The 22,458-nt window shown below is 45.5% G+C and overlaps 1 protein-coding gene across 4 annotated transcripts in view; it reads left to right on the top strand.

The window, feature by feature from the left end:
* Nucleotides 1-1,158: 1,158 nt before the first annotated feature.
* RPS6KA2 (ribosomal protein S6 kinase A2) overlaps nucleotides 1,159-22,458 on the top strand; it is a 291,734-nt gene continuing 270,434 nt past the window's right edge. The window contains exons 1-2 of one of the 4 annotated variants that reach the window (XM_073219882.1): nucleotides 1,159-1,424; nucleotides 5,009-5,068. In XM_073219882.1, the coding sequence (XP_073075983.1) occupies nucleotides 1,362-1,424; nucleotides 5,009-5,068 (123 nt within the window). In that variant the 5' untranslated portion in view covers nucleotides 1,159-1,361. The remainder of the gene's footprint in view (nucleotides 1,425-5,008; nucleotides 5,069-22,458) is intronic. The other 3 variants (XM_073219881.1, XM_037020845.2, XM_073219883.1) reach the window with 3 other exon arrangements.

Raw genomic sequence — 22,458 nt, 5'->3', positions numbered from 1 at the left:
ATAAATCAACACCAGGAAGGGAACCGCTTCTGTTAACTATTTGTTCTCTGAAATGTGAAGCGTCTGGGATCTGGGCGGGTTGTTTTTTGGTTTTGGTTTTTTGCTAGTGAACTGGATTTCCTAGTGGTTTTATAAAAATTATAAAGACAAAGGGATTGATAATTTTTGGAAGCAGAAGCCATAGTCTTAGATGTTTTTTCCTTAAAGGGAAAGGAATTTGCTACAGAAATGCACAGGTGTACTCCAGAAGCAACATTCAATTGTGTCAGACTTGAGCACTCTTTCCCCCAAAGAGGGAAAATTCAGAATAGCACCCAGAAGTCTGGGGCGATGAATGTATTTTCACATGCACGTCTTTTGTTCTAAGACAGAAACAGAGTAAGAAAGAAGACTGGGAAACAGGAAAGGATTGATGGACATGTTCCCCGGAAAGCCGTCCTCGGAGTGACGCCCCTTGCAGGACGCTAAGCTCCGCCCGCGGCTGAGTCGGCCCCACGGGCACAGGTGCGGCTCCGCCGCGTGGCGTGGTCCTCGGGCGGGTGCATGCTCTCCGCGACGCAGGGTTCCCTCATCTGTGAAATGGGATCGCAAAATCCCCATTAGACGGAAAATTAAATGAGAGAGTGTGGGCGAAGCGTGCGGAGTTCTCCCGGGGCGCGGGGGTTCGGATTCCCAGCCCCTGCCCCGCTTAAACAGAGCCTGTAACTGGGGAGGGTGAACGGCCCGCTCCTCTCCTCTCTGTCCCGGGAGCGGCGGCCCCGACGCGCCGAGGCCCGAGATCGGACTCAGGATGCGGGCAGACGCCCGGCCAGGGGCTGCGGGTGGCGGAGCAGCCCCGCCGCTCCCCGTGCCTCCCTGGCGGGTCCTGCGGCCCGGGCGCTGCCGGAGCGGAGGGGCGGCGGGGGAGCTGCGCCGCGCCGGACTCCCGGCCTGCCCCGCGCGCCCCGGCCGGCTGGTGTGAGTGCGCGCACCCCTCCTCGGCCCGCTGCCGCGGGTGCCGCGCCGTTTCCATGGCAGCGCCACCGCAGCGCGGCTCGCGCCCGCCGGTCAGAACCGCGAGGCGGGGGCGTGGCCGGGGGCGTGGCCGGGCGGGGATCCGTCCCCGCGGCGAGCGGCGGATCTCTGCCCGCCGCAGCCGCGCCTCCCCGCCCGCAGCCCGCGGACAGTCCCGGCTCTCGGCGGAGCCCCGGCGGCAGGCAAAGGCCGCGCCGGCAGCGGCTCAGACCCGGGCCTCCTGCGGACCCCGCCGCCGCCTCCTGCCGCCCTGACTTCGCGCCGGCTCTGCACTGCTTGCTGCTGCTTCTGGCTATTTGCTGGTTTACTATCAATACTTGATCAGACGAAAAGGAAAGTTTTTAAAAATGCCGATTGCACAGCTGCTGGAGCTATGGAAGAAGATAGAGGTGGAACCCATGGAAACAGAGGTGAGTCCAAGAAAGAAAGGATGTATCCGGAAAAATCCCACCTCTGAGCAAACAATGTTGATTCAATAACCTGTTTGCATTTATTGGGTGACTGTGGCAGACTTGGGTATTTCATGTGTGTCTGTGTACATGTTGTGTTACGTGTGTGTGCATACGTATATACAAACACTGTGCACACAGCATTGTGTGAGGACAAATACAGGAATGGAAACGAATGAGTTGAAGGAAAAAACTGTTGCTCTTGAAACCAAACTTTAGGATGCTTCGTAAAGTGTGTATATATAAAGTATTCATATGTACCTAAACTAATCTACATCAGTTTGATTTCCCTTCAACAAATGTCTTTGAATTATAAGAACTCTATTTGCTAGAGTCATGGATGGAGCCAGGAGACTGGAGAAGCCATGCGTTCCTTTTTAACAGAGGCATTAAGTAATTTGATCTCCCTAGGATCTGTGCTCAACTAAGGAGGATAAAGAGAAAAAATAATGAAATGAAAGTGCCTGGGGGCTAATCCCCGCGGGCTGGAGTGCTGGGCACACTGTTGATAAACCATAGGCTTCCCTGGGAGCGGGAGCTCTGTTCCATGGAATTGGATTTGCTTAGTGTGGGTTCCAGATAACCAACGTGCATTTTTCCTAGAAGAGAAAAGTTCCCCAAAGTTATTAACAGCTACTATCTGTACTGTGTTTAGCAGCTCAAATTGCATTTATAAATGGCAAATTTTAATAGCTTATTGAATCTTTGCAAAGTCCAAGTTTCATTTTTTGCTTCGTCTCCTATTCCAGCATATTTATAAATTCAATTCTTACTATTTTAAACACTGTTTTTATATGTACATGCTGTATTTTGAGACATTCATGTAACATAATTTTAAATTGAATAACAGATTCTGTTTTAGAAGAGAACTGACTTAATCTTGTATATTTAATATTTTTCTTGGGAAGCCAAACTTAATGATTGGAATATGTGCTGGTGTTCAACAGAGACTGTCCAGCGTTGCATAGATATTAAGCCTATTTCTCAGATGGAAAAGCATAAGGCATTGCTGCTGAGGAGAAGCTCCAAGTTGGGAGAATGATGACCACACAGCTCTTACTGTCCTTGAATTTCTGTTTGTACATGATGCCATTCTTGGTGTTGAGACGGTCCCATAGAAAGATCTTGTCACTTACCAGGGCTGCCAATTCTCATTGTTGGGTTTTGTTTTCCTTTTGAAAGAGATTTGAGGTTTTAAAAAATTGCATCAGTGAATTGAATGAATAACAACACAAATTCTTCTCTGTTTCTTGGTATCTTCTGAAGTCCTCTTGGTTATCTTCACTGCGTTTGTTGTGCTAGAGGTCCGGCTGTCAGCTCCTGCACAGCTGGACCCAGGAAGGGAGCTCCTCTGCTGCGGAGGAACTGGCTGTGGGCTTTGAGAGAAGGATTCCGGTAGGGAAGCCAAGGAGGCTTTGCAAAATCTCTCTAGGGGCTCTGGATGCTACGTTACTGCCACTGACCACAGCTCTAATATTAGAGCAGCTCCTGTTTAAAATGTTTCTAGTATTGATTGGAAATGGGCCAGTAATGGATATATTCACATTGTTTAAAAAAAATGTCACCATTGTAGAAAGCACTTGCAGGCTGGGAGAATTTGAAGCAGACCTGACAGGCTGTACTACCTAGCCTGTCATTTAGGGAGCAAATGTGAAGTTTTTGAGGTTGATGTATTTGCAACCACAAATCGTGAAAACTGGATAAACTGGATGGTCCTAAAGCAGAAGAGATTTTTCTCCAGCCTTCTGGGGCAAATGTTTTAGACAAGTATACCCTATGGAGCATGCATATTAAGAGTGAGAGCACGTGATCCCTATTTACTTGGAACCTAGAAAATCAGAGCTCTTTCTACAGAAATATTAAACCTGAAATATTGATCCTGAGATACTGCAAGTTCTGAGGAAACTTCTGAGTCCACAAAGATGTGAAAACAATCTGTTTTGGAACTCAGGGGCTGATTTCTTTCCTGTTTTGCCCATGTTTTATGTTGTATGAGGTTAAAATAACTCACATATCAAGAAACTGGAGTACATTTGGGTTTGAACTTGCAGCACGTTGAATGACATAAAATTCTTGCCTGAAAAGCATTGCATGCTGCCTTGTGACAAGATCTGCTGTGCAATGTTAGTGCTCGAGTTATTTGCTTTTACACAGATTGCACGTGACTGCCCGGTTTTCCAGCGGCTAAGCAGTCCACACTCTTGGATGCCCCTTTTATTCCGTTTTTTGTGAGTTTCTCTCTGACTTGCTTTCTCCTCTGTAGTCTGAGGAAACTGGACTAGAGAATCCTGCATATCCTTCCGCACATGCACCAAGGGAAATTCATTTGGCTGTCTAGGGAAAGTATGTGTGGCTTTATGAATTGTTTTGCAATATTTCGGATGGTCTGTTTTATCTGTTAATGAGCTCTGTTGACAAGGAAACGTGTGCTAATTAAAAGCTGGGTCCTCTGTGCAATCCCTGAATGCCATGGCCTGAAATAGAAGCGTGCAGTATTGTGTGGATCATGTTTTAGCAAGTTGCATGCCCGTCTTGCAGCAGGACTGTTCAGTCATTGCTATCAGCACATTCACAGCAGCCAAGGGCGTACTGTTGGGGGTGGTGAGAAGAAGACGGCAGCGATGGGCAAGGCAGTGCGGGAGCCAGCCCGCAGATCCAGCTGACTCCATTTAATGTGGGTTCTTTCGCAGGAGTAAGCATGAGTTTTCTTTCTGGAACGTCAGCATGGATGAGAGAAAGGAAAGCCCCCTTTTTAAACAGTGCAGATCAAACATGACTCCCTGAAGTCTTGGAGCCTGGCGCATGTAATGAAGGCTTTCTTCTGGCTAGTAGGTGAGAAGGTGGAACTCGAAATAGTGATGATGGCTGCCTCTGAGGGTCACCTGCTGACAGCCCATGCTGAGTAGGCCTCATTTCTCTGACCTCTCCACATCGTTAGGTGGCAGCTACTGTTGTGTTCCTCATTTAGGTGTGGCGAAACTGAGGCCCAGGTTAGCAGGAGTAAGCCAAGGCTCAGTCCCAGCCCTCCTGTTCAAGCCTTACCCTGCAGAAACACGGGCTTTCTGCTCTATCTGCTCTATGGGCCAGGACTTGACTTAATTCATTCTCTGAGCTTTAGCCCAAGCCTGTGATTCTGTTCCATTCAGACAGGAGTGGTTACCAACACCTGCTCTACTTCTGTCTTCACAACATCAGCCTTTGGCCCCATATAAACACCACCTCTCTCGCTCATCAGGAAGTTACATCCATCACCTGTTTCCCCTTTCCGTGGTGGTACAAGCTGCACTCACTTGGTGATTAGTAATTTGTAATTGTGGATATAAACACTCATGGCCTTCTTTGCCCCATTAGGTAAAGGATCTGACTCTGGCATGAGGTTTCGTAGCTACAAGTAAATCCAGGTGCAGAGGCACCATGGTGCAGTTCCCATGTTCTCCGGTGCTAATATTGAATACATAGTCACTCTTTGTATCAACCACCTGCATGATGCTGTTTTCAAGAGTATTCTTGTGCTAACTCTAGGTAACGTTTATCTTTGTTGCCAGACCACCGAGGAGGATCTTAACCTGGACTCCGAGCCCACCATAGAAGATACCGTGGAAGAAGTAATTATGCATGCTTTATTACAGCCTGATGATTTGCAGGGGAAGGTGGTGGGGGGATGGAAGATTGGAATTTAGCCCATGAGTGGTGATTTTAGTGAAATATGCATATATATACAAACATGTAGGTATGCACGTATATGTTATGTGCACATTATAATCTTTAATTCCCTCAGAAGGGATATTTAGAACACAGGAAGAAAAGCTACAGACCAAGTAAAATTCAGTCTTCTCATGTGGACTTTTTAAGGGGAACAGTGTATTATTAGCAGTGAAGATGGGCATGAAGAACAGCCAGCTGAGGTACAGGAGGAGGGGTAAATAACTGTCCCCGCTGGGAGTCAGGGAGGGTCGCCCCTTAGCCTGTTTGGTGAAGTGTCACCAGCTTTGGGAGGCGAGTGAGTGCCTTTGTGAGGGAGCAGCCTTTGCAGCCGCAGAGTCCGGGCCAAGGGGAGGCGCGAGTGCACTGGGAGGGAGAGGGGGTGTTGCTGAGAAGATGGTGTCCAGAGGCAGGCACAAAAGGGCAGAGGACATTGGCTGTCGCTAACTGTGCTTCTCCGGTTTCTGTGAGTGGGTTCCTGACCCCATCCAGGACCGGGTTGTGGGAGCAGCAAGCCCTCCATGAGGGACTTTGGGTGAGGGAGCCAATAGGCGAACTGCCCCTGTACTGGAGGAATCCTGTTTAAGCAGCCGCGTTTCTCCCACCTGTAAGAAACTTCTCAGGGCAGCTGGAACCATGGGATGCTGATGAGGCTGTTAGGAAGACAGCAGCCTGAGTCGCTCAGCCACGCACTGCTGGGAACCATGAGAGCTGTACAATTTGCAGCTCTGTTATATGTCACATGGCATAATATGATGGCTCAATGCAGAGCATCCCGAGGCTGCCCCACCTTTGGCTGGCTGCCTTTCACTTCTGTGCTTTTGTTGTCGATGGTGGGAGAGTAGAGCCCAGCTCTGTGCTTGGCTTTGCAGTGCTTCTCCTACATTGAACAAAGCATCGGCCTGGTGTACCTTGGCATTCCCTAGGAGGGCAGGCATAGCCCTGCTTTTGGCAATGCCATGGAGGTCAAAGGGTACATAGACATGTGATCCAGTGGCTTTCCTGAAAAGATGGGCATTCAGCTGACACCTGCTCAGTAGCAGGGTAAATGAGGAAGATGCACCCTCCCTGCAGAAGAACAAGGGGGAAGGCCCAGATACATGGGGACAGTGACATGGCATATGAACCGAGTGTGAGCAGGTGATGGACACTTCATCCCAGTCTGAACATGCATGATGACTAAAATCTTAGGAAAAAGAATCCACTCAAATCTCCAACAGTTTGTTCACTCATTCACCTGGTGGCCAGTCAAGAGTATTTATTGATAACTGGTGGGCAGAACATCGTATCAACATCAAGGATGAAAAGGGATGGGGGCTTGTCTTGGTGGCAGGCTGGAGGGGACATGCCAATCACTGCAGACTTGCCCTTCAGCTGACGTAGCTGCTGTGGGTGCTGAGAAGTCTGTGTGGGTGTGACAACGGAGGACGCATTGGGGAACTTTCCGTGTAAATGCCTCAGTATGTGGTTCTTGCCCAGTTGTGTCTGTTGTGGCTCTTTCCAGCTTCTGGGGAAGGAACCGTAGTGAAGGTCTAGAGTAAAGCGTGAAAATAAGTCAGAAAGTGGGTGCTGGGAGCTGGCTGGCACCATTGCATGCCCTTCTTCCTGCTGCCGAGAGGAGGGCTTCCTCTCCCAGGAAGTCAGAGTTGGTGCAGGGCAGCACATGAAGTCCCAAGAGGCACAGACTCTCAGTCCAGTTTACTGGACATGGTGGAAGGCACCCTTCATACTCTGAAATCTCCTCCCAGCACAGAAGTGCAGAGCCCATTAGGAAATACTTCTTCAGCCATGAGATCACAGTTGTGGGAGGAGAATCTGGAAGCCAAGTTTATGCAGGAGCGTCTCAGGCACCTACTTTGTGACGTTTTGTGGTCATGTCCCCCACTTCTTTGTGCAGATGAAGCTTAGCACAGCCAACCGAAATGCTGGGAATTAGCACACCTGCCCAATTTTAAAGTTTAACACAGAAACACATGGCTCACTTGGGGGACACTGGTGCAGAGTGGGAGCCTCCTCCAGGGGTGACAGCAGCCTGGTGTCTGGGAAGACCCTGGGGGCTGCCTCAGCACACAGGAGCCCTTCACTAATCTCGGGACGTGGAGCCCCATGGGCAGGCGGGCAGGAGCAGGGCCAGAGGACGTTTCCAGCGGCTCTGGGCATTTCCGCAGTATAGATACTAAGCCTCCACAGGCCAACCCTGAACTCCTACACCTGTGCAGCACCACAGACCTTTTGTCTGTATTTTAGATGCATAGGTGCCTTTTAGGCAAGTCTTTAATTTCACAGAACAGTGTGGGAAAAATACAGGATTGTATGTATTTTTATTTTTTAATTTTTTATGAAGGTATCATTGATATACACTCTTATGAAGGTTTCACATGATCAACATTGTGGTTACTACATTCACTCATATTATTAAGTCCCCCCCACCATTGCAGTCACTGTCCATCAGCTTAGTAAGATGCCACAGAGTCACTACTTGTCTTCTTTGAGCTACACTATCCCCCTCCCTCCACCGAACACCATGTGTGCCAATCATAACGGCCCTCAATCCCCTTCTCCCTCCCCCACCCCTCCCCTTTAGTAACCTCTAGTCCCTTTTTGGAGTCCATGAGTCTGCTGCTGTTTGTTCTTTCAGTTTTACTTAGTTGTTATATTCCACAAATGAGGGAAATTAATCATTTGGTACTTGTCTTTCTCCACCTGGCTTATTTTACTGAGCATAATACCCTCTAGCTCCATCCATGTTGTTGCAAATGGTAGGATTTGTTTTCTTCTTATGGATGAATAATATTCCCTTGTGTATATGTACCACATCTTCTTTATCCACTCATCTGATGGACACTTAGGTTGCTTCCATGTCTTGGCTATTGTAAATAGCGCTGCGATAAACATAGGGGTATGTATGTCTTTTTGAATCTGGGATCTTGTTTTCTTTGGGTAAATTCCTAGGAGTGGAATTCCTGAGTCAAATGGTATTTCTATTTTTAGTTTTTTGAGGACTCTCCATATTGCTTTCTACAGTGGTTGAACTAATTTATATTCCCATCAACAGTGTAGGAGGGTTCCCCTTTCTCTGCATCCTTGTCAGCATTTATTGTTCCTAGTCTTTCAGATGTTGGCCATCCTAACTGTGTGAGATGATCGCTCATTGAGGTTTTCATTTGCCTTTGCCTGATATTTAGTGATGTGGAGCATCTTTTCATATGCCTCTCTGGCTATCTGAATTTTTTCTTTGGAGAAGTGTCCAGATCCTCTGCCCATTTTTTAATTGGGTTATTTGCTCTTTGGGTGTTGAGGCATGTGAGTTCTTTATATATTTTGGATGTTAACCCCTTGTTGGAGATGTCATTTACAAATATATTCTCCCATACTGTAGGGTGCCTTCTTGTTCTGCTGATGGTGTCCTTTGCCGTACAGAAGCTTTTCAGTTTGAAATAGTCCCATTTGTTCATTTTTGCTTTTGTTTCCCCTGCGCAAGGAGAAGTGTTCAGAAAAAAGTTGCTCATATTTATATTCAAGAGATTTTAGCCTATGTTTTCTTCTAAGAGTTTTATGGTTTCATGACTTGCATTCAGGTCTTTGATCCATTTAGAGTTTCCTTTTGTGTATGGGGTTAGACAATGATCCAGTTTCATTCTCTTACATGTAGCTGTCCAGTTTTGCCAACACCAGTTGTTGAAGAGGCTGTCATTTCCCCGTTGTATATCCATGGCTCCTTTATCAAATATTAATTGACCAATATGCTTGGGTTTATATCTGGGCTTTCTATTCTGTTCCATTGATCTATGGGTCTTTTCTTGTGCCAGTACCAAATTGTCTTGATTACTATGGCTTTGTAGCAGAGCTTGAAGTTGGGGAGAGTAATCCCCCAAGCTTTATTCTTCCTTCTCAGGATTGTTTTGCCTATTTGGGGTCTTTTGTGGTTCCATATTAATTTTAGAACTGTTCTATTTTGTTGAAGAATGCTGTTGGTATTTTGATAGGGATTGCATTGAATCTGTAGATTGCTTTATGCAGGATGGCCATTTTGACAATAGTAATTCTTCCTATCCATGAGCATGGGATAGATTTCCAGTCATTGGTGTCTTCTTTAATTTCTCCCTTGAGTGTCTTGTAGTTTTCAGGGTATAGGTCTTTCAGCTCCTTGGTTAGGTTTATTTGTAGGTATTTTATTCTTTTAGATGCAATTGTGAATGGAATTGTTTTCCTGATTTCTACTTCTGTTAGTTTATCAGTAGTATATAGGAATGCAGCAGATTTCTGTGTGTTAATTTTGTATCCTGCAATTTTGCTGAATTCAGTTATTAGTTCTGGTAATTCTGGGGTAGATTCTTTAGGGTTTTTTATGTACAATATCATGTCATCTGCAAACAATGGCAGTTTAACTTCTGGCTTACCAATCTGGGTGCCTTTTATTTCTTTGTGTTGCCTGATTGCCATGGCTAGGACCTCCAGAACTATGTTGAATAGAAGTGGGGAGAGTGGGCATCCTTGTCTTGTTCCCAATCTTAAAGGAAAAGCTTTCAGCTTTTTGCTGTTAAGTATGATGTTGGCTGTGGGTTTGTCATACATGGCCTTTATTATGTTGAGGTACTTGCCCTCTATACCCATTTTGTTGAGAGTGTTTATCATGAATGGGTGTTGAATTTTGTCGAATGCTTTTTCATTATCTATGGAGATGATCATGTGATTTTTGTCCTTTTTGTTGATGTGGATGATGTTGATGGATTTTTTAATATTGTACCATCCTTGCATCCCTGGAATAAATCCTACTTGATCATGATGGATGATCTTTTTGATGTATTTTTGAATTTGGGTTGCTAATATTTTGTTGAGTATTTTTGCATCTATGTTCATCAGGGATATTGGTCTGTAATTTTCTTTTTTTGTGGTATCTTTGCCTGTTTTTGGTATTAGAGCAGTGCTGGCTTCATAGAATGAGTTTGGAAGTATTCTTTCCTCTTTTACTTTTTGAAAAATTATAAAGAGGATGGGTATTAGGTCTTCACTGAATGTTTGAAAAAATTCAGCTGTGAAGACATTTGGTCCAGGGGTTTTGTTCTTAGGTAGTTTCTTGATTACCAATTCAATTTTGTTGCTGGTAATTGGTCTGTTCAGATTTTCTGTTTCTTCCTGGGTCAGCTTCGGAAGGTTGTATTTTTTAGAAATTTGTCCATTTCTTCTAGGTTATCAAGTTTGTTGTCATATAATTTTTCATAGTATTCTCTAATAATTCGTTGTATTACTGTGGTGTCCGTAGTGATTTTCCTTTCTCATTTCTGACTCTGTTTATGTGTGTAGACTCTTTTTTTCTTGATAAGTGTGAATAGGGGTTTATTTTATTTTCTCAGAGAACCAACTCTTGCTTTCATTGATTCTTCCTAGTGTTTTATTCTTCTCAATTTTATTTATTTCTTCTCTAATCTTTATTATGTCCCTCCTACTACTGACTTTGGGCCTCATTTGTTGTTCTTCTAGTTTTGTTAGTTGTGAGTTTAGACTGTTCATGTAGGATTGTTCTTCTTTCCTGAGGTAGGCCTGTCTTGCAGTATACTTCCTTCTTAGCATGGCCTTCACTGCATTCCACAGATTTTGCGGTGTTGAGTTATTGTTTTCATTTGTCTCCACATATTGTTTCATCTCTGTTTTTATTTGGTAATTGATCCATTGATTATTTAGGAGCATGTTGTTAAGCCTCCAAGTTTTTGTGGGCTTTTTGTTTTCTTGTGTAATTTATTTCTAGTTTCATACCTTTGTGGTCTGAGAAGCTAGTTGGTACAATTTCAATGTTTTTGAATTTACTGAGACTCTTTGTGGCCTAGTATATGATCTAGTCTTGAAAATGTTCCATGTGCACTTGAGAAGAATATGTATCCTGCTGCTTTTTGGTGGAGTGTTCTATAGAGTCTGTTAGGTTCATCTGTTCTAATGTGTCGTTCAGTGCCTCTGTCTCCTTTTTTATCTTCTATCTGACTGGTCTGTCCTTTGGAGTGAGTTGCTGAAGTCTCCTAAAATGAATACACTGCATTCAATTTCCCCCTTTAATTCTGTTACTATTTGTTTCACATATGTAGGTGCTCTGGTGTTGCGTGCATAGATATTTATAATGGTTATATCTCTTGTTGGATTGACCCCTTTATCATTATGTAATGTCCTTCTTTGTCTCTTGTTACTTTCTTTGTTTTGAAGTCTATTTTGTCTGTCACAAGTATTGCACTTCCTTCTTTTTTCTCCCTATTATTTGCATGAAATATCTTTTTCCATACCTTCACTTTCAGTCTGTATATGTCTGGGTTTGAAGTGAGACTCTTGTAGGCAGCATATAGATGCATCTTGTTTTTTTTTTATCCACTCAGTGACTCTCTGTGTTTTGATTGTTGCATGCAGACCATATACATTTAGGGTGATTATCGATAGATATGTAGTTATTGCCATTGTAGGCTTTCGATTTGTAGTTACCAAAGGTTCAAGGGTAGCTTCCTTACTATCTAACTGTCTAACTTAACTCACTTAGTATGCTATTACAAACACAATATAAAGGTTCTTTTTTTTCCTCCTCCATTCTTTATATATTAGGTGTCATATTCTGTACTCTTTGAGTATCCTTTGACTGACCTTTGGGGTTGTTGATATAATTTTGCATTTTCTTAGTAATTAGTTGATGTACTTTCTTTACTGTGGTTTTATTTTCTCTGGTGACAGCTCTTTAACCTTAGGAGCACTTCCATCTAGAGCAGTCCCTCCAAAATACAGTGTAGAGATGGTTTGTGGGGGGTAAATTCCCTCAACTTTAGCTTATCTGAAAATTGTTTAATCCCTCCTTCAAATTTAAATGATAATATTTCTGGGTAGAGTATTCTTGCTTCAGGGCCCTTCTGTTTCATTCCATCAAATATGTCATGGCACTCCCTTCTGGCCTGTAAGGTTTCTGCTGAGAAGTCTGATGATAGCCTGATGGGCTTTCCTTTGTATGTGATCTTTTTTTCTCTCTCTGGTTGGTTTTAATACTCTGTCCTTATCCTTGATCCTTGCCATTTTAATTATTATATGTCTTGGTGTTGTCTTCCTTGGGTCCCTTGTGTTGGCAGATCTGTGCACCTCCATGGCCTGAGAGACTATCTCCTTCCCCAGATTGAGGAAGTTTCAGCAATTATTTCCTCAAAGACACTTTCTGTCCCTTTTTATCTCTCTTCTTCTGGTACCCCTATAATGTGAATTTATTTCCATTTGGATTGACTACACAGTTCTCTTAAAATTCTTTCATTCCTAGAAATCCTTTTTTCTCTCTTTAAAGATCTCTCTAGAGATCCTTTTTCTCTCAGTTTCTTTGAATTCCTGTTCTCTAGTTTTTATTTCATTTACTGTCTCCTCTACCTCATCTAAATCTGCTTTTAAAACCCTCCATTGTATGTTTCATTTCCGATACTGTATTTTTCAAAGTTTCTATCTCTTTCTTGAATTCCTCCCTGAGGTCTTTTTCTGTACCTCCATGAGCATGTTTATGATTTTTATTTTAAAATCTCTCTCAGGAAGATTGGTGAATTCAGTTTCACTTGGCATCTCTTTCTGGTCTTTGTGGAATTTTGATTTATAACAGGTTTTTTTGGTGTTTCATATTTATAATAAATAATATGAATAATAACTTTGTGTAGGTGGTGCCCTTTAGTGTCCAGAAGCTCTACTCTCTGGAGCTGCTCAGCACCTGAGTGATGGCGGGGGTTGCAGGTGAGCAGTGCTCATGCCTGCCAAGAGGGAAGAGCTCTTTCCTGCTTCTCAGCTGCACTGCCTGCCTCCATTGCCAGGGCCAGTGGGCTGAGTGCACAGGGTAGAGCCTCTATGCTATGCACAGGTAGTTGCCATAGGCAGGCCCCCACCCTCTGGCTGGCCTAGTACAATGGTGGGGGCAGCAGGTCTGTGAGCCAGTGCCAGCTGGGAGGCAGGAGTGGCAAGTTGCATATCACGTGTGGTGGGGGGCCTCAGGGCTGCATTGCCAGCCAGGTGGATGGAGTGCCTGAAGCCCCTGAAAGTTCCCAACCTGCCGGGCTGACTGCACCAGGACAATTTTGTCTACCTGACCTTTCTCCTGAGCAGCAAGCTCTGTGCAATCCTTGCCTCTTTAGCAGCCCTCTTGCTGTTGGGAAGTTTCTCAGAGTTTCCCTGACTTTCTTTTGTCCCAGAGCAGCCAGTTGTGGATACTTGTTCTCCACAAGTGCCTGGAATCTCAGTCTTTCCAAGTATTCCTCCTGTCTTAGCTTTCCAACCCCACTAATTTCCAGAGCATCATGTAATGTAGGTTCATGCTCCCAGAGCAGATCATCAGGGCTGGGTGTTCAGCAGTCTTAGGTCTCCACTCCCACCCTGCTCCATTTCTCTTCCTCCCTCCGGTGAGCTGGGTGGGGGAAGGGCTTGGGTCCCGCCAGATCGCAGCTTTGCTACTCCACCCTTTTCTGTGAGATCTTCTCTTTTCCCCAGATGTAGGCAGTCTGTCCTAGTCTTCTTTCCTTTCGCTCTTTCAGGATTAGTTGTATTTGCTGTATTTTCATATTGTATGTGGTTTTGGAGGAGGTTTCTGTCTCACTTCTCATGCTGCTGTCTTTAATCCTAGTTGTCCATCTTTAGTTCACCTTGGAGGTGTCTTCAGACGTGGAGGGTATCTTGGGTGTTAGAGTCAGACAGTCATGGCTTCAAATACTGGTTTTGCACTTGCTGGCTGTGTGAGCAAGTCTCTGGAGATCTATGAACTTCATGTTCTTCATCTTTAAAAGAGATTCTAATTTATTTGTAACAAAGCTCTTAGGAGGTTTAAATGACCTCAAGCAGGCGACCTGGGTGAGGAGAGGGTGCCCTGCGAAGTTTGCCTTTTCCTCAGGAGATGGAAGCCTTCCTGCCCTCTTTGCATGTATTTTTTTGGGGGGTTGTTTTGTTTTAATCAATTTTATTGAGGTATAATATTCATTCAATAATACCCATCCTTTTCCTCCTTTTTAAAAATGGAAACAACTGCAGGCTCACACATAGTGGCTAAGAAACAATTTCAGAGACCTTGAGTACACTTTGCCCCCTGCCTCCCATTGGTGACATCTTGCAAAACTATACTACAATATTACAACCAGGATTTTTTCCCACTCTTTGTAGCAGTAAAATATACATAAAAATTTACCCTTTTATCCATTTTTAGGTGTACAATTCAGTGGCCTTAAGTACATCCACACTGTTGTGCAACTATCCCAGTATCCATCTCCAGAATCAACCATTTCTGGAACAGTCTTTATCAACCTGGACAAAACTCTATCCATTAGCAACAACTCCCCTTCTCCCTCCTTCCCCCGCCCCTGACAAATATCGTTCTACTTTCTGTCTATAAATTTGCCTATTCCATGGACTTCATGTAAGTGGAATCATACAATATTTGTCCTCCAGCATCTGGTTTATTTCACTTATTTTAGTGTTTTCAAGGTTCATCCATATTGTAGCATGTACAGAATTTCATTCCTTTTTAAGGCTGAATATGATTCCATTGTGAAGTAACCACATTTTGTTTATTTTTCTGTTTTTGGACATTTGGGTTGTTGCCACCTTTTCACTATTATGAAAAATGTTGCTATGGGTGTTCATGTATCTGTTTGAATCCCTGATTTCAGTAGACCAGGATATGGACATTGACACAATCCACTGATCTTTTTCTGATTTCCCCATTTTTACTTGTATTCATTTGGGTGTGTTTATTAAGTTCTGTACAATTTTATCATATGTGTAGGTTTGTGCATAACCACCAAGATCAAGGTTCTGAATAGTCCCAACACCAAAAGACCCTTTAAGCTACCCTTTCATAGTCACACCCACCTACCTGCCTCTCCACTCCCCACCTTACCCATCTCTACGTGCGGGCAATAATCTGGCCTTCATTTCCAAAATTTGGTTATTGCAAAAATGTCATATAAATGAGACACTATAGTTTGTAACCTTTTGAGATTGGCTTTTTCCACTCAGCATGATTTCCTGGAGATTCATCCAAGTTATATGTATCAACAGTTTGCTACTTTTATTGCTGAGTAGTAACCCATGGTTTGTACTACAGTTAGTTTAACTAGTCTTCTTCTGTTGAAAGACACCTGGGCTAATCTAGTTTCTGGCTATTACAAATTAAACTACTATAAACTTTCATATACAGGCTTTGGGACAAACATGTTTTCATTTCTCTGGGATAAATGCCCAAGAGTATATTTTATGGTATGGATATACCCATAGTTTGGTTAACCATTCACCTGTTGAAGATCAATATGGGTTGTTTCCTGTCTGGGTTATTACAAACAGAGCTGCTACTAAAACTCATGTACAGATTTTTGTGTGAACATAAATCATCATTTCTCTGGGGAAAAAAGTGCCCAGGAGTGCAGATGCTGGATTATATGATAGTTGTATCTTCAGCTTTTAAAGATATTCCCAGTCAGTTTCCAGAATGGCTGTATCATTTTACATTCCCACCAGCAACATATGAGTGATCTAATTTCTCCACAACCCCACCAACATTTGGTGTTGTGACTATTTCTTTTTTAGACATTCTGATAAGGATATAGAGGTATCTCAATGTCTGTTCATGATTTTTGCCCATTTCTAATTGGATTGTTTGGTTTTTTACTGTTGAGTATTAAGAGATTTTTCCATTTCTAGATAGTGGTCTAACTGCACAGTGCTGGTCTGTGGTCAGATACATGGTTTGCAAATATTTTCTTTGAGTTTTTAGCTTGTCTTTTCATCCTCTTAACAGGGCCCTTTACAGAACAAAAGGTTTTAGTGTTGATGAAGCCTAATTTATCAATTTTCCCCTCTTTGCATGTATTTTTTAAAGTACTTAGATTTATTTATTTTTATTAATAAGTAAAGACCACTGTCTTGTTTGGTTAATGTAAAAAACCCAGGTCCAGATAATAAACTCTTCACAACATCAGCATGTTTTACCTTTTTCCCTGTGACTATTGGGTGGGGTGGTTTCCTCTCTTCCCTAAAATTCTGCTCTTAGTTTTGATAGAGATTCTGCCAACTCTAAGATAGAATGGAGTGTGGGGAGGGTAGCACCTCCTGATGTGAGCCATCTTCGGTAGGGAGCACTGGAGGCTCCTGGGGGACCTGCTCCCTGACCCAGGAGTCTTGGCCTCAGAGGGAAGATGGGGCACTGTGGCTGTGGCTGTGTGAGGATGCATGAAGATGCAGGCCTAGATGCCTCTCAGGGGGTCAGGTGGAATGTGGGAGCTCCTGGGGGAACGTTCTGTGAGTCCTGAGTGTCTGTTAATGTGCTCTTGAATGATCAGTAACCCGACCCCAGAGTGGCTACAGCTTGGATGCCCTGGATTTTTCTGCTTGTGGGGAGAGGAGCAGAGCAAGAACAGAGAAGAGGTTTGGGGAGCACGGAGGACCGTGCTCGCTTGGAGGAGGGAGCACCCCAAGAGTGTGGTCTGAAAGCCTGGGCTAAAGTCACAGTAACAGTGGGATGTTACTCAGGTCTGGGCTTTGCCACCTGGACCCAGACCACCTGCAGATTCCATCATATTTCCTCTCACCTGTCCCATTCTGGGGATCTAGACAGGTTTATTGTTCCTGTAAAAAAAAAAGAAAAAGAGAAAAACCTTTCTATCCAAACTGATCTGAATAGAAATGAGACAAGAGGAATAATGAAGCCTGGGAGCTAAGAGAGCAATTAAGAACAACGCAATTCTGGCTTCAGAGGCAGTTAATGGTTTTGAAAAGAGATTGATGAAATGGTCTGCCAAGCCCTACTTATTATCTTCTGGCAATTTACCTTTAACACATCTCTGAAAGCTGGTCTCATTTCATACCCACTGTGTGAGTCCACTTATATTTGCATTTCTTACTTTTTTGTCCAGCAAAAGACAGAAATCACTTCAGCCCTTACAGAAATTCTAGAAAAGGGTTGCATAAATATAAGGCATATTGGAGAAAGAGTAATGTGGTCAAGCTCTTGAAAATCCCTTGGGTGTGTCAGTGCTCTGCAGGGTGGGTAACAATAACCCTGGCCTCATGAAACATTAGCATTTATGGAGGCAGAAATGAGGGAAAATGTATGATTTTGTAATGAAAATCAGTACAGCATAGTACTTGATGTCTGTGCTATTTGCAAGGATCAAGACAAGAAGCCTGGCTTATCACCTGCGGACATCTGTCACTCGATCATCTGTTATCACCTGAGTGTCCGCCGTTGATCCCTGCTGGATGCATGGAGATAGTTTATGGCTGTTTTCCATCCCTGCCGTCCTCATCCTTCTGCTGCGATAGTCAGCAGCCAGCCCATTTCCAGGAGCGCTTTCTGTGTGAGGATTAAAGGGCCGTACAGGGATGGCTGGAACGTCCCCTGAAACTTGGGCTCCCACTGGGGACCCCGTCCTGCTGTTTGAGGACACATCAGGTGTCAACACTGCCCCATCTGGGGCCAGCAGAGTGATGTTCACATCTTACTGTCCTGGCTGATGCCCGTGTGCACAGGCCAGTGGCCGGCAGCAGGGTCCCTGTGGGCAGGGCAGAGGCTGGTGGGGCAGGCAGTCCCAGCCAGGACAGGGTTGTTATGGGTGGTCCTCTGAAGAAAACATGGGTTTTCCCAGGAAGTGGGGCTTGCCCTTCCCAGCCAGAATAACCTTTTGTGTTGAAAAGGCTGCTAACTCATGAAGCAAAACACGTAAGGAACGCTGCACTTTCCCTGTCCTGTAAGGCGTCTGGTGGAGAACTGAGTTCGCAGTTTCCTCTAGGGCCTCCTGTGCCCGAACCCCTTAGGAGGGATGGTGCAGCAGTCCTGTCCGCAGGGGAGGCCTGAGGACGTGTTGCAGTAAGGACCCTGCCTGCGAAGGTGCTTCTGATTGATGCACCTTCTGTCCTGCCTCAACCCCGGGAAGAGGGAGGCAGCCTCTTGCTTTCCCTCTGTTTTTCTGGTGGTAAAATTGTGGCATCAAAGATGATGAGTTTTCTAAGTACAACAGAGGACCAGTGAATACGGGAACTTTAAACCAAACCCTTTCCTACTGACACCATTTCTCTTCCTAGAACCTGATTTCCCCCAATGCATCTGGTGCTGGAAGGGGGATTTCTGGCTCATGGGCCCGGGGCCCAGGGTCGAATGCTAGGGCTCTGTCCTTTCCTCTGGGTTTACCACAACGCTCCAGGCCCCTGTGCTGCTCTGCCCACCCTGCTGCCGCTGCGTCGCCCCTGTGGCCACACCAGAGACCCTGGAGGCAGGTGGCAGCTGGGCTGTGTGTCCGAGGGCCGTGTGGGACTCGCAGACTCTGTGCTGTCACACTGATTCTTCCTTTTTTTTTCCTTCAGAATTCTTTCCTTCTCTCTTCAAACTGGGAAAATAAATTTGTCCCTTTTTTATGTGTACAAAACAATCCAGGGGAGCTTTAGTTGGAAATACTGTTGGGAATTATACACCCCCCCCACTCGGCTTGTATCTCTGTCATGGGTGGGATATAATCCTGGCTTACAGGAATTACAGAAGTTGCTTATATTTTATTAATCTTAATTGGATATTTATTTATATGTACATACACATATGTACATACATATATATATACCGGGTAGATTTCCCTCGATGATAATGGCATGTGTGTGTGGGTAAGATTCAAAGTATCCAATAGAAAATTGTGTAGTTTATTATCTACCAGATATTTTGAAGTAAAGAAAAACCCCACATTCTCATAACATCGATGCAGCTGGGAGCTGGGTGTGGAGACAATGACTTTGCAATTTATGTGAGTCATAAAAATCTCTAGGGAATCATTAAAACGTATTTTTTCCAAAATGTGGTGCCATAACACTCTACGAGCCAAGTGCAGATGGAGTTACCAGCCCGCACCGTGGAGGGGGCCTCTCCCGCATCCGTGACCGGACCCCGTGGGAGCCCTGGTGGGGCCGTTCCCACAGGCCTGGGCCTGAGCCGCACCTTCTGTCTCAGATCGAACACAGAAAACCATGTGTGACCCTGTCCAGAGAGGATAAGGGGAGGATTCGGAGTCTCCCTGAAGAAACAGTTCTGGAAACATATACTGAGTGTCTATTTTAGCTTCAAGGAAACATGAATAACACATACCGCCATTCTGTGGGGAATCACAGTCCCTCTGCAGAGCCAGAGACATAAATGCATATTTCCACAGTGGTAGGATAAATACCAGAGGGTGATTTCTGGCATCCTTCTTGGACTCTCAGAAGGTGCACAGCTGTCCCTGGCACACACAGCGGGTGGCCTTGGGGGTCCCAGACCCCCCTCTTTCCCTCCCCTCCTCCCCCAGCCTTCTCAGTTCTCTCAGCAAGTGTCTGCTGAGGGATGGCTCTGCGCTAGGCCCCCGGTCCTGGGAGGCAGACGAGGCAGGCAGGTCTCTGCAGCGGGGACCTTGCATCGCAGTGTTCCCGCAATAAACAGCTAACGGATGAGATCAGTCCATAAAGTGGGAAGTGCTGTGGAGAAAGAATGTAGGGACACAGTTCAGGGGGACTTTTAGCAAAGCCATTGGGGAAGGTCTCCCCCAGCAGGTGGAGTTTGCTCTGGGACTTGATGCTCCGGCAACATCTGGGGGCAGGTGGTTCCAGGCTGAGGACCAAATGGTGCCCTGAGGAAGCTGGGGGAGGGGGCGTGGTGGAGGGAGTGGACACCAGGGTCAGACTTTGGGGTACCCCGGGAACTTCCAAGCAGGAAACCATGTTCTCACGGTGTTTTGTGAGCTCAGCCACTCTGGTGGTCAGACTACAAAGCACGTGATTCATGGGACAAGAGTAAAACCAGGGAGCCTGGCCGGATGGCTGCAGCCAAGTGCGAGTCTGGCAGGTCCTGCTGTCAGTGAGGCACCCCCGCCAGCACTGGGCTCAGCAACTTTCCTTGGCCGCCTGAACCAAGTTCCACAGATGTGTTCTCACACTTCTGGAGGCTGGCTTCTGGGAGCACATGTCTGCCGTGGGTTGCCTCACGCTCTTCCCCTGGCCTCAGTTGGTGGCCGGCCGGCCTCAGAGCTCCTTGGCTCATGGATGTATGGCCAGATCTCTGCCCCCAGCTTCCCGTGGCTCTCTCCCCATGCCTGTCTTTCGTGGCTGCCTTAGAAGGAGTAGGGCCCAGCATGGGACTTTATGGGAGTTACCCTAAGTGAATAGTACACATTTATCCACTTACTCATCTAAGAAGCAGTTCTTCAGCATCTATCCTGACAAAGGCAGTTTGAAGACATATGATGAATGACATGTGTTCCTGGGTTCAGGTGCTTGTTGTCATCTGGGAGAAGTGATAACTCCAGTACAAAGTACAGAGTGGTAAGTTCATAAAATAATGCAGACAGTGGCTTTACCCATAGCTACCAAGTTATAAGGGACGCACAAGTGGAGAGATGAGTCAAAGGGTGCAGACTCAGCACCTGCACGCAAGGACGCAGTTCTGTCAGTTTCCAGTGGCTGCTCCAATGAATGACCACAATGTCAGTGGCTTGCAGTGATGCACATCTGTTATGTTACACTTCTGGAGGCTGAGGTCCTAGAATCTGGGTGTGGGCAGGACTGTGTGCATTCCACAACCAGCTTTCCTGCTTTGGCAGCCCCTGGAGGCCCCTGGCACCCGTGGCTCACTGCCCTTCGGCAGTGACCTACCTCCAGCCTCTATTTCCACCCCCACATCTTGTTCTGACTGACCCTTCTGCCTCCCTCTTGTAAGGATCCTTGTGATGACATTAAACCCATCCATGTGACCCAGGATAATCTTCCTGTCTCCACATCCTTAACCTAAACACACTGCCAAGATGCCTCTGCCCTGGAAGGGGACATGTCTGCAGGCTCTAGGGCCAAGCACATGGAGGTGTTTGGGGGCCGTATTCTGCCCACACAGTGGGACCATCTGCGGGACCACTGGTCTGGTCTCCTCACAAGTCTGAAACAAAAGGCAGAAAAGGACGGCTGCAGATTCCAGCGGTGAGGAGGGGACATGACCACAAATCGGGGTGCATACTAGGGTGGCTCCTGACTGGAGGAAACCAACTGTGAGATTTCTCAGGGCAGTTGGAAGATTTTGAATGTGAACTAGGTCACATTTCTGTTGATATTTTTAATATTTTTTGCTAAAGTATTTTTAGGTGAACTATATACTTCACTCCTAAATACTTTAATATGCCTCTCTCAAAAATAAGAACATTTTCCAGCATAAGCCGAATGCCCCATACAATGGTAGGTGGGTGCCCTCATGCTGCCATCCCCAAACCACTGAGCTTGGGAGGTGGAAAGCATTTGGCTGTCTCTAAGTTAAAAGCAACTCATCCTTCTTATTTTACTTCCTTGGAAAAGATCAATTACAGCTAAATTGTACCCTGTCGGACAGGGCATTGGTTTCTAGCTGTTAATTTTAACAAAGAGTGTTAGCTGCTAACTTCCTTATTATTTAAAGAGTGAGGTGCTCAGCCTGTAAGGCAGGCATTCCGTGTCTACCATGCAAGGATTTGGGGTTTGTGACCTGGAGTCTTTGCCAGTCCGTACTGCTCACTCACAGAATCAACATTGCTTTTGTGTGCCTTGAAAGCATGAGTAAAAACTAGCTCTTAAGCTAATTGTGCATTAGGACAAATTCTTCTTGACTGTTATGTGGAAGTTTTACTTAATTCTGAAAGGAAAAATACTTGGATAGGTTACTGGTAAAGAGGAAGCAAGCAAACAAATGATAGCAGCAAAGGACGTGGGCACTCCGGTTCCACTTAGGGTGTAGAGAGCCGTAGAGGACATGGCCAACGGTGAGGAAAAGCCGGGAAGTCTACAAAGTCACACCTGTCCTTGAACCCATCGGAGAGCAAGGCGATCAGGGAGACTCCGCGCTCTAGGACGGCAAGCCCCTTCAAGGGGGCCTGGGACGCGATCTGTTTCCCCTGTGGCAAAAACAGCCCCGTGAAAGTGTGTCAGCAGAAAGCAGCTGATGTGAGGTGTGCCCCAGCCTGGAACCCGGGGTCCAGGCACAGGGAGCTGACACCACCGTGCACCTCCTCTCCTTGGGTTTCACTGCAGGTACATGAGAAAGACTTGGGCTAGTGACTGACTTGAGGGGTAACTCTCAGTGGTACACAGGCACAAAACCCCACCCACTCCTGGCACTTTCCTCACATGATGCAAAAGTCACTGGGAGGAGACAGGGGAGGACCCCTCCCACCTCAGGACACCCTGCCTGTGGGGAAGATGCAGAAGCTAAAGCCAACCACTCTGAGAGAGGCTTAGAAATCACTTCTCCAAGTGTTCTTCTGTATTTGAGCTATAAGAATTGGAAATTGAA

This window comes from Manis javanica, chromosome 13 (genome assembly GCF_040802235.1).
Source record: "Manis javanica isolate MJ-LG chromosome 13, MJ_LKY, whole genome shotgun sequence".
Lineage (NCBI taxonomy): Eukaryota > Metazoa > Chordata > Mammalia > Pholidota > Manidae > Manis > Manis javanica.
The sequence above is the reverse complement of the archived record's forward strand: the minus strand, read 5'-3'. Positions and strand labels throughout refer to the sequence as shown.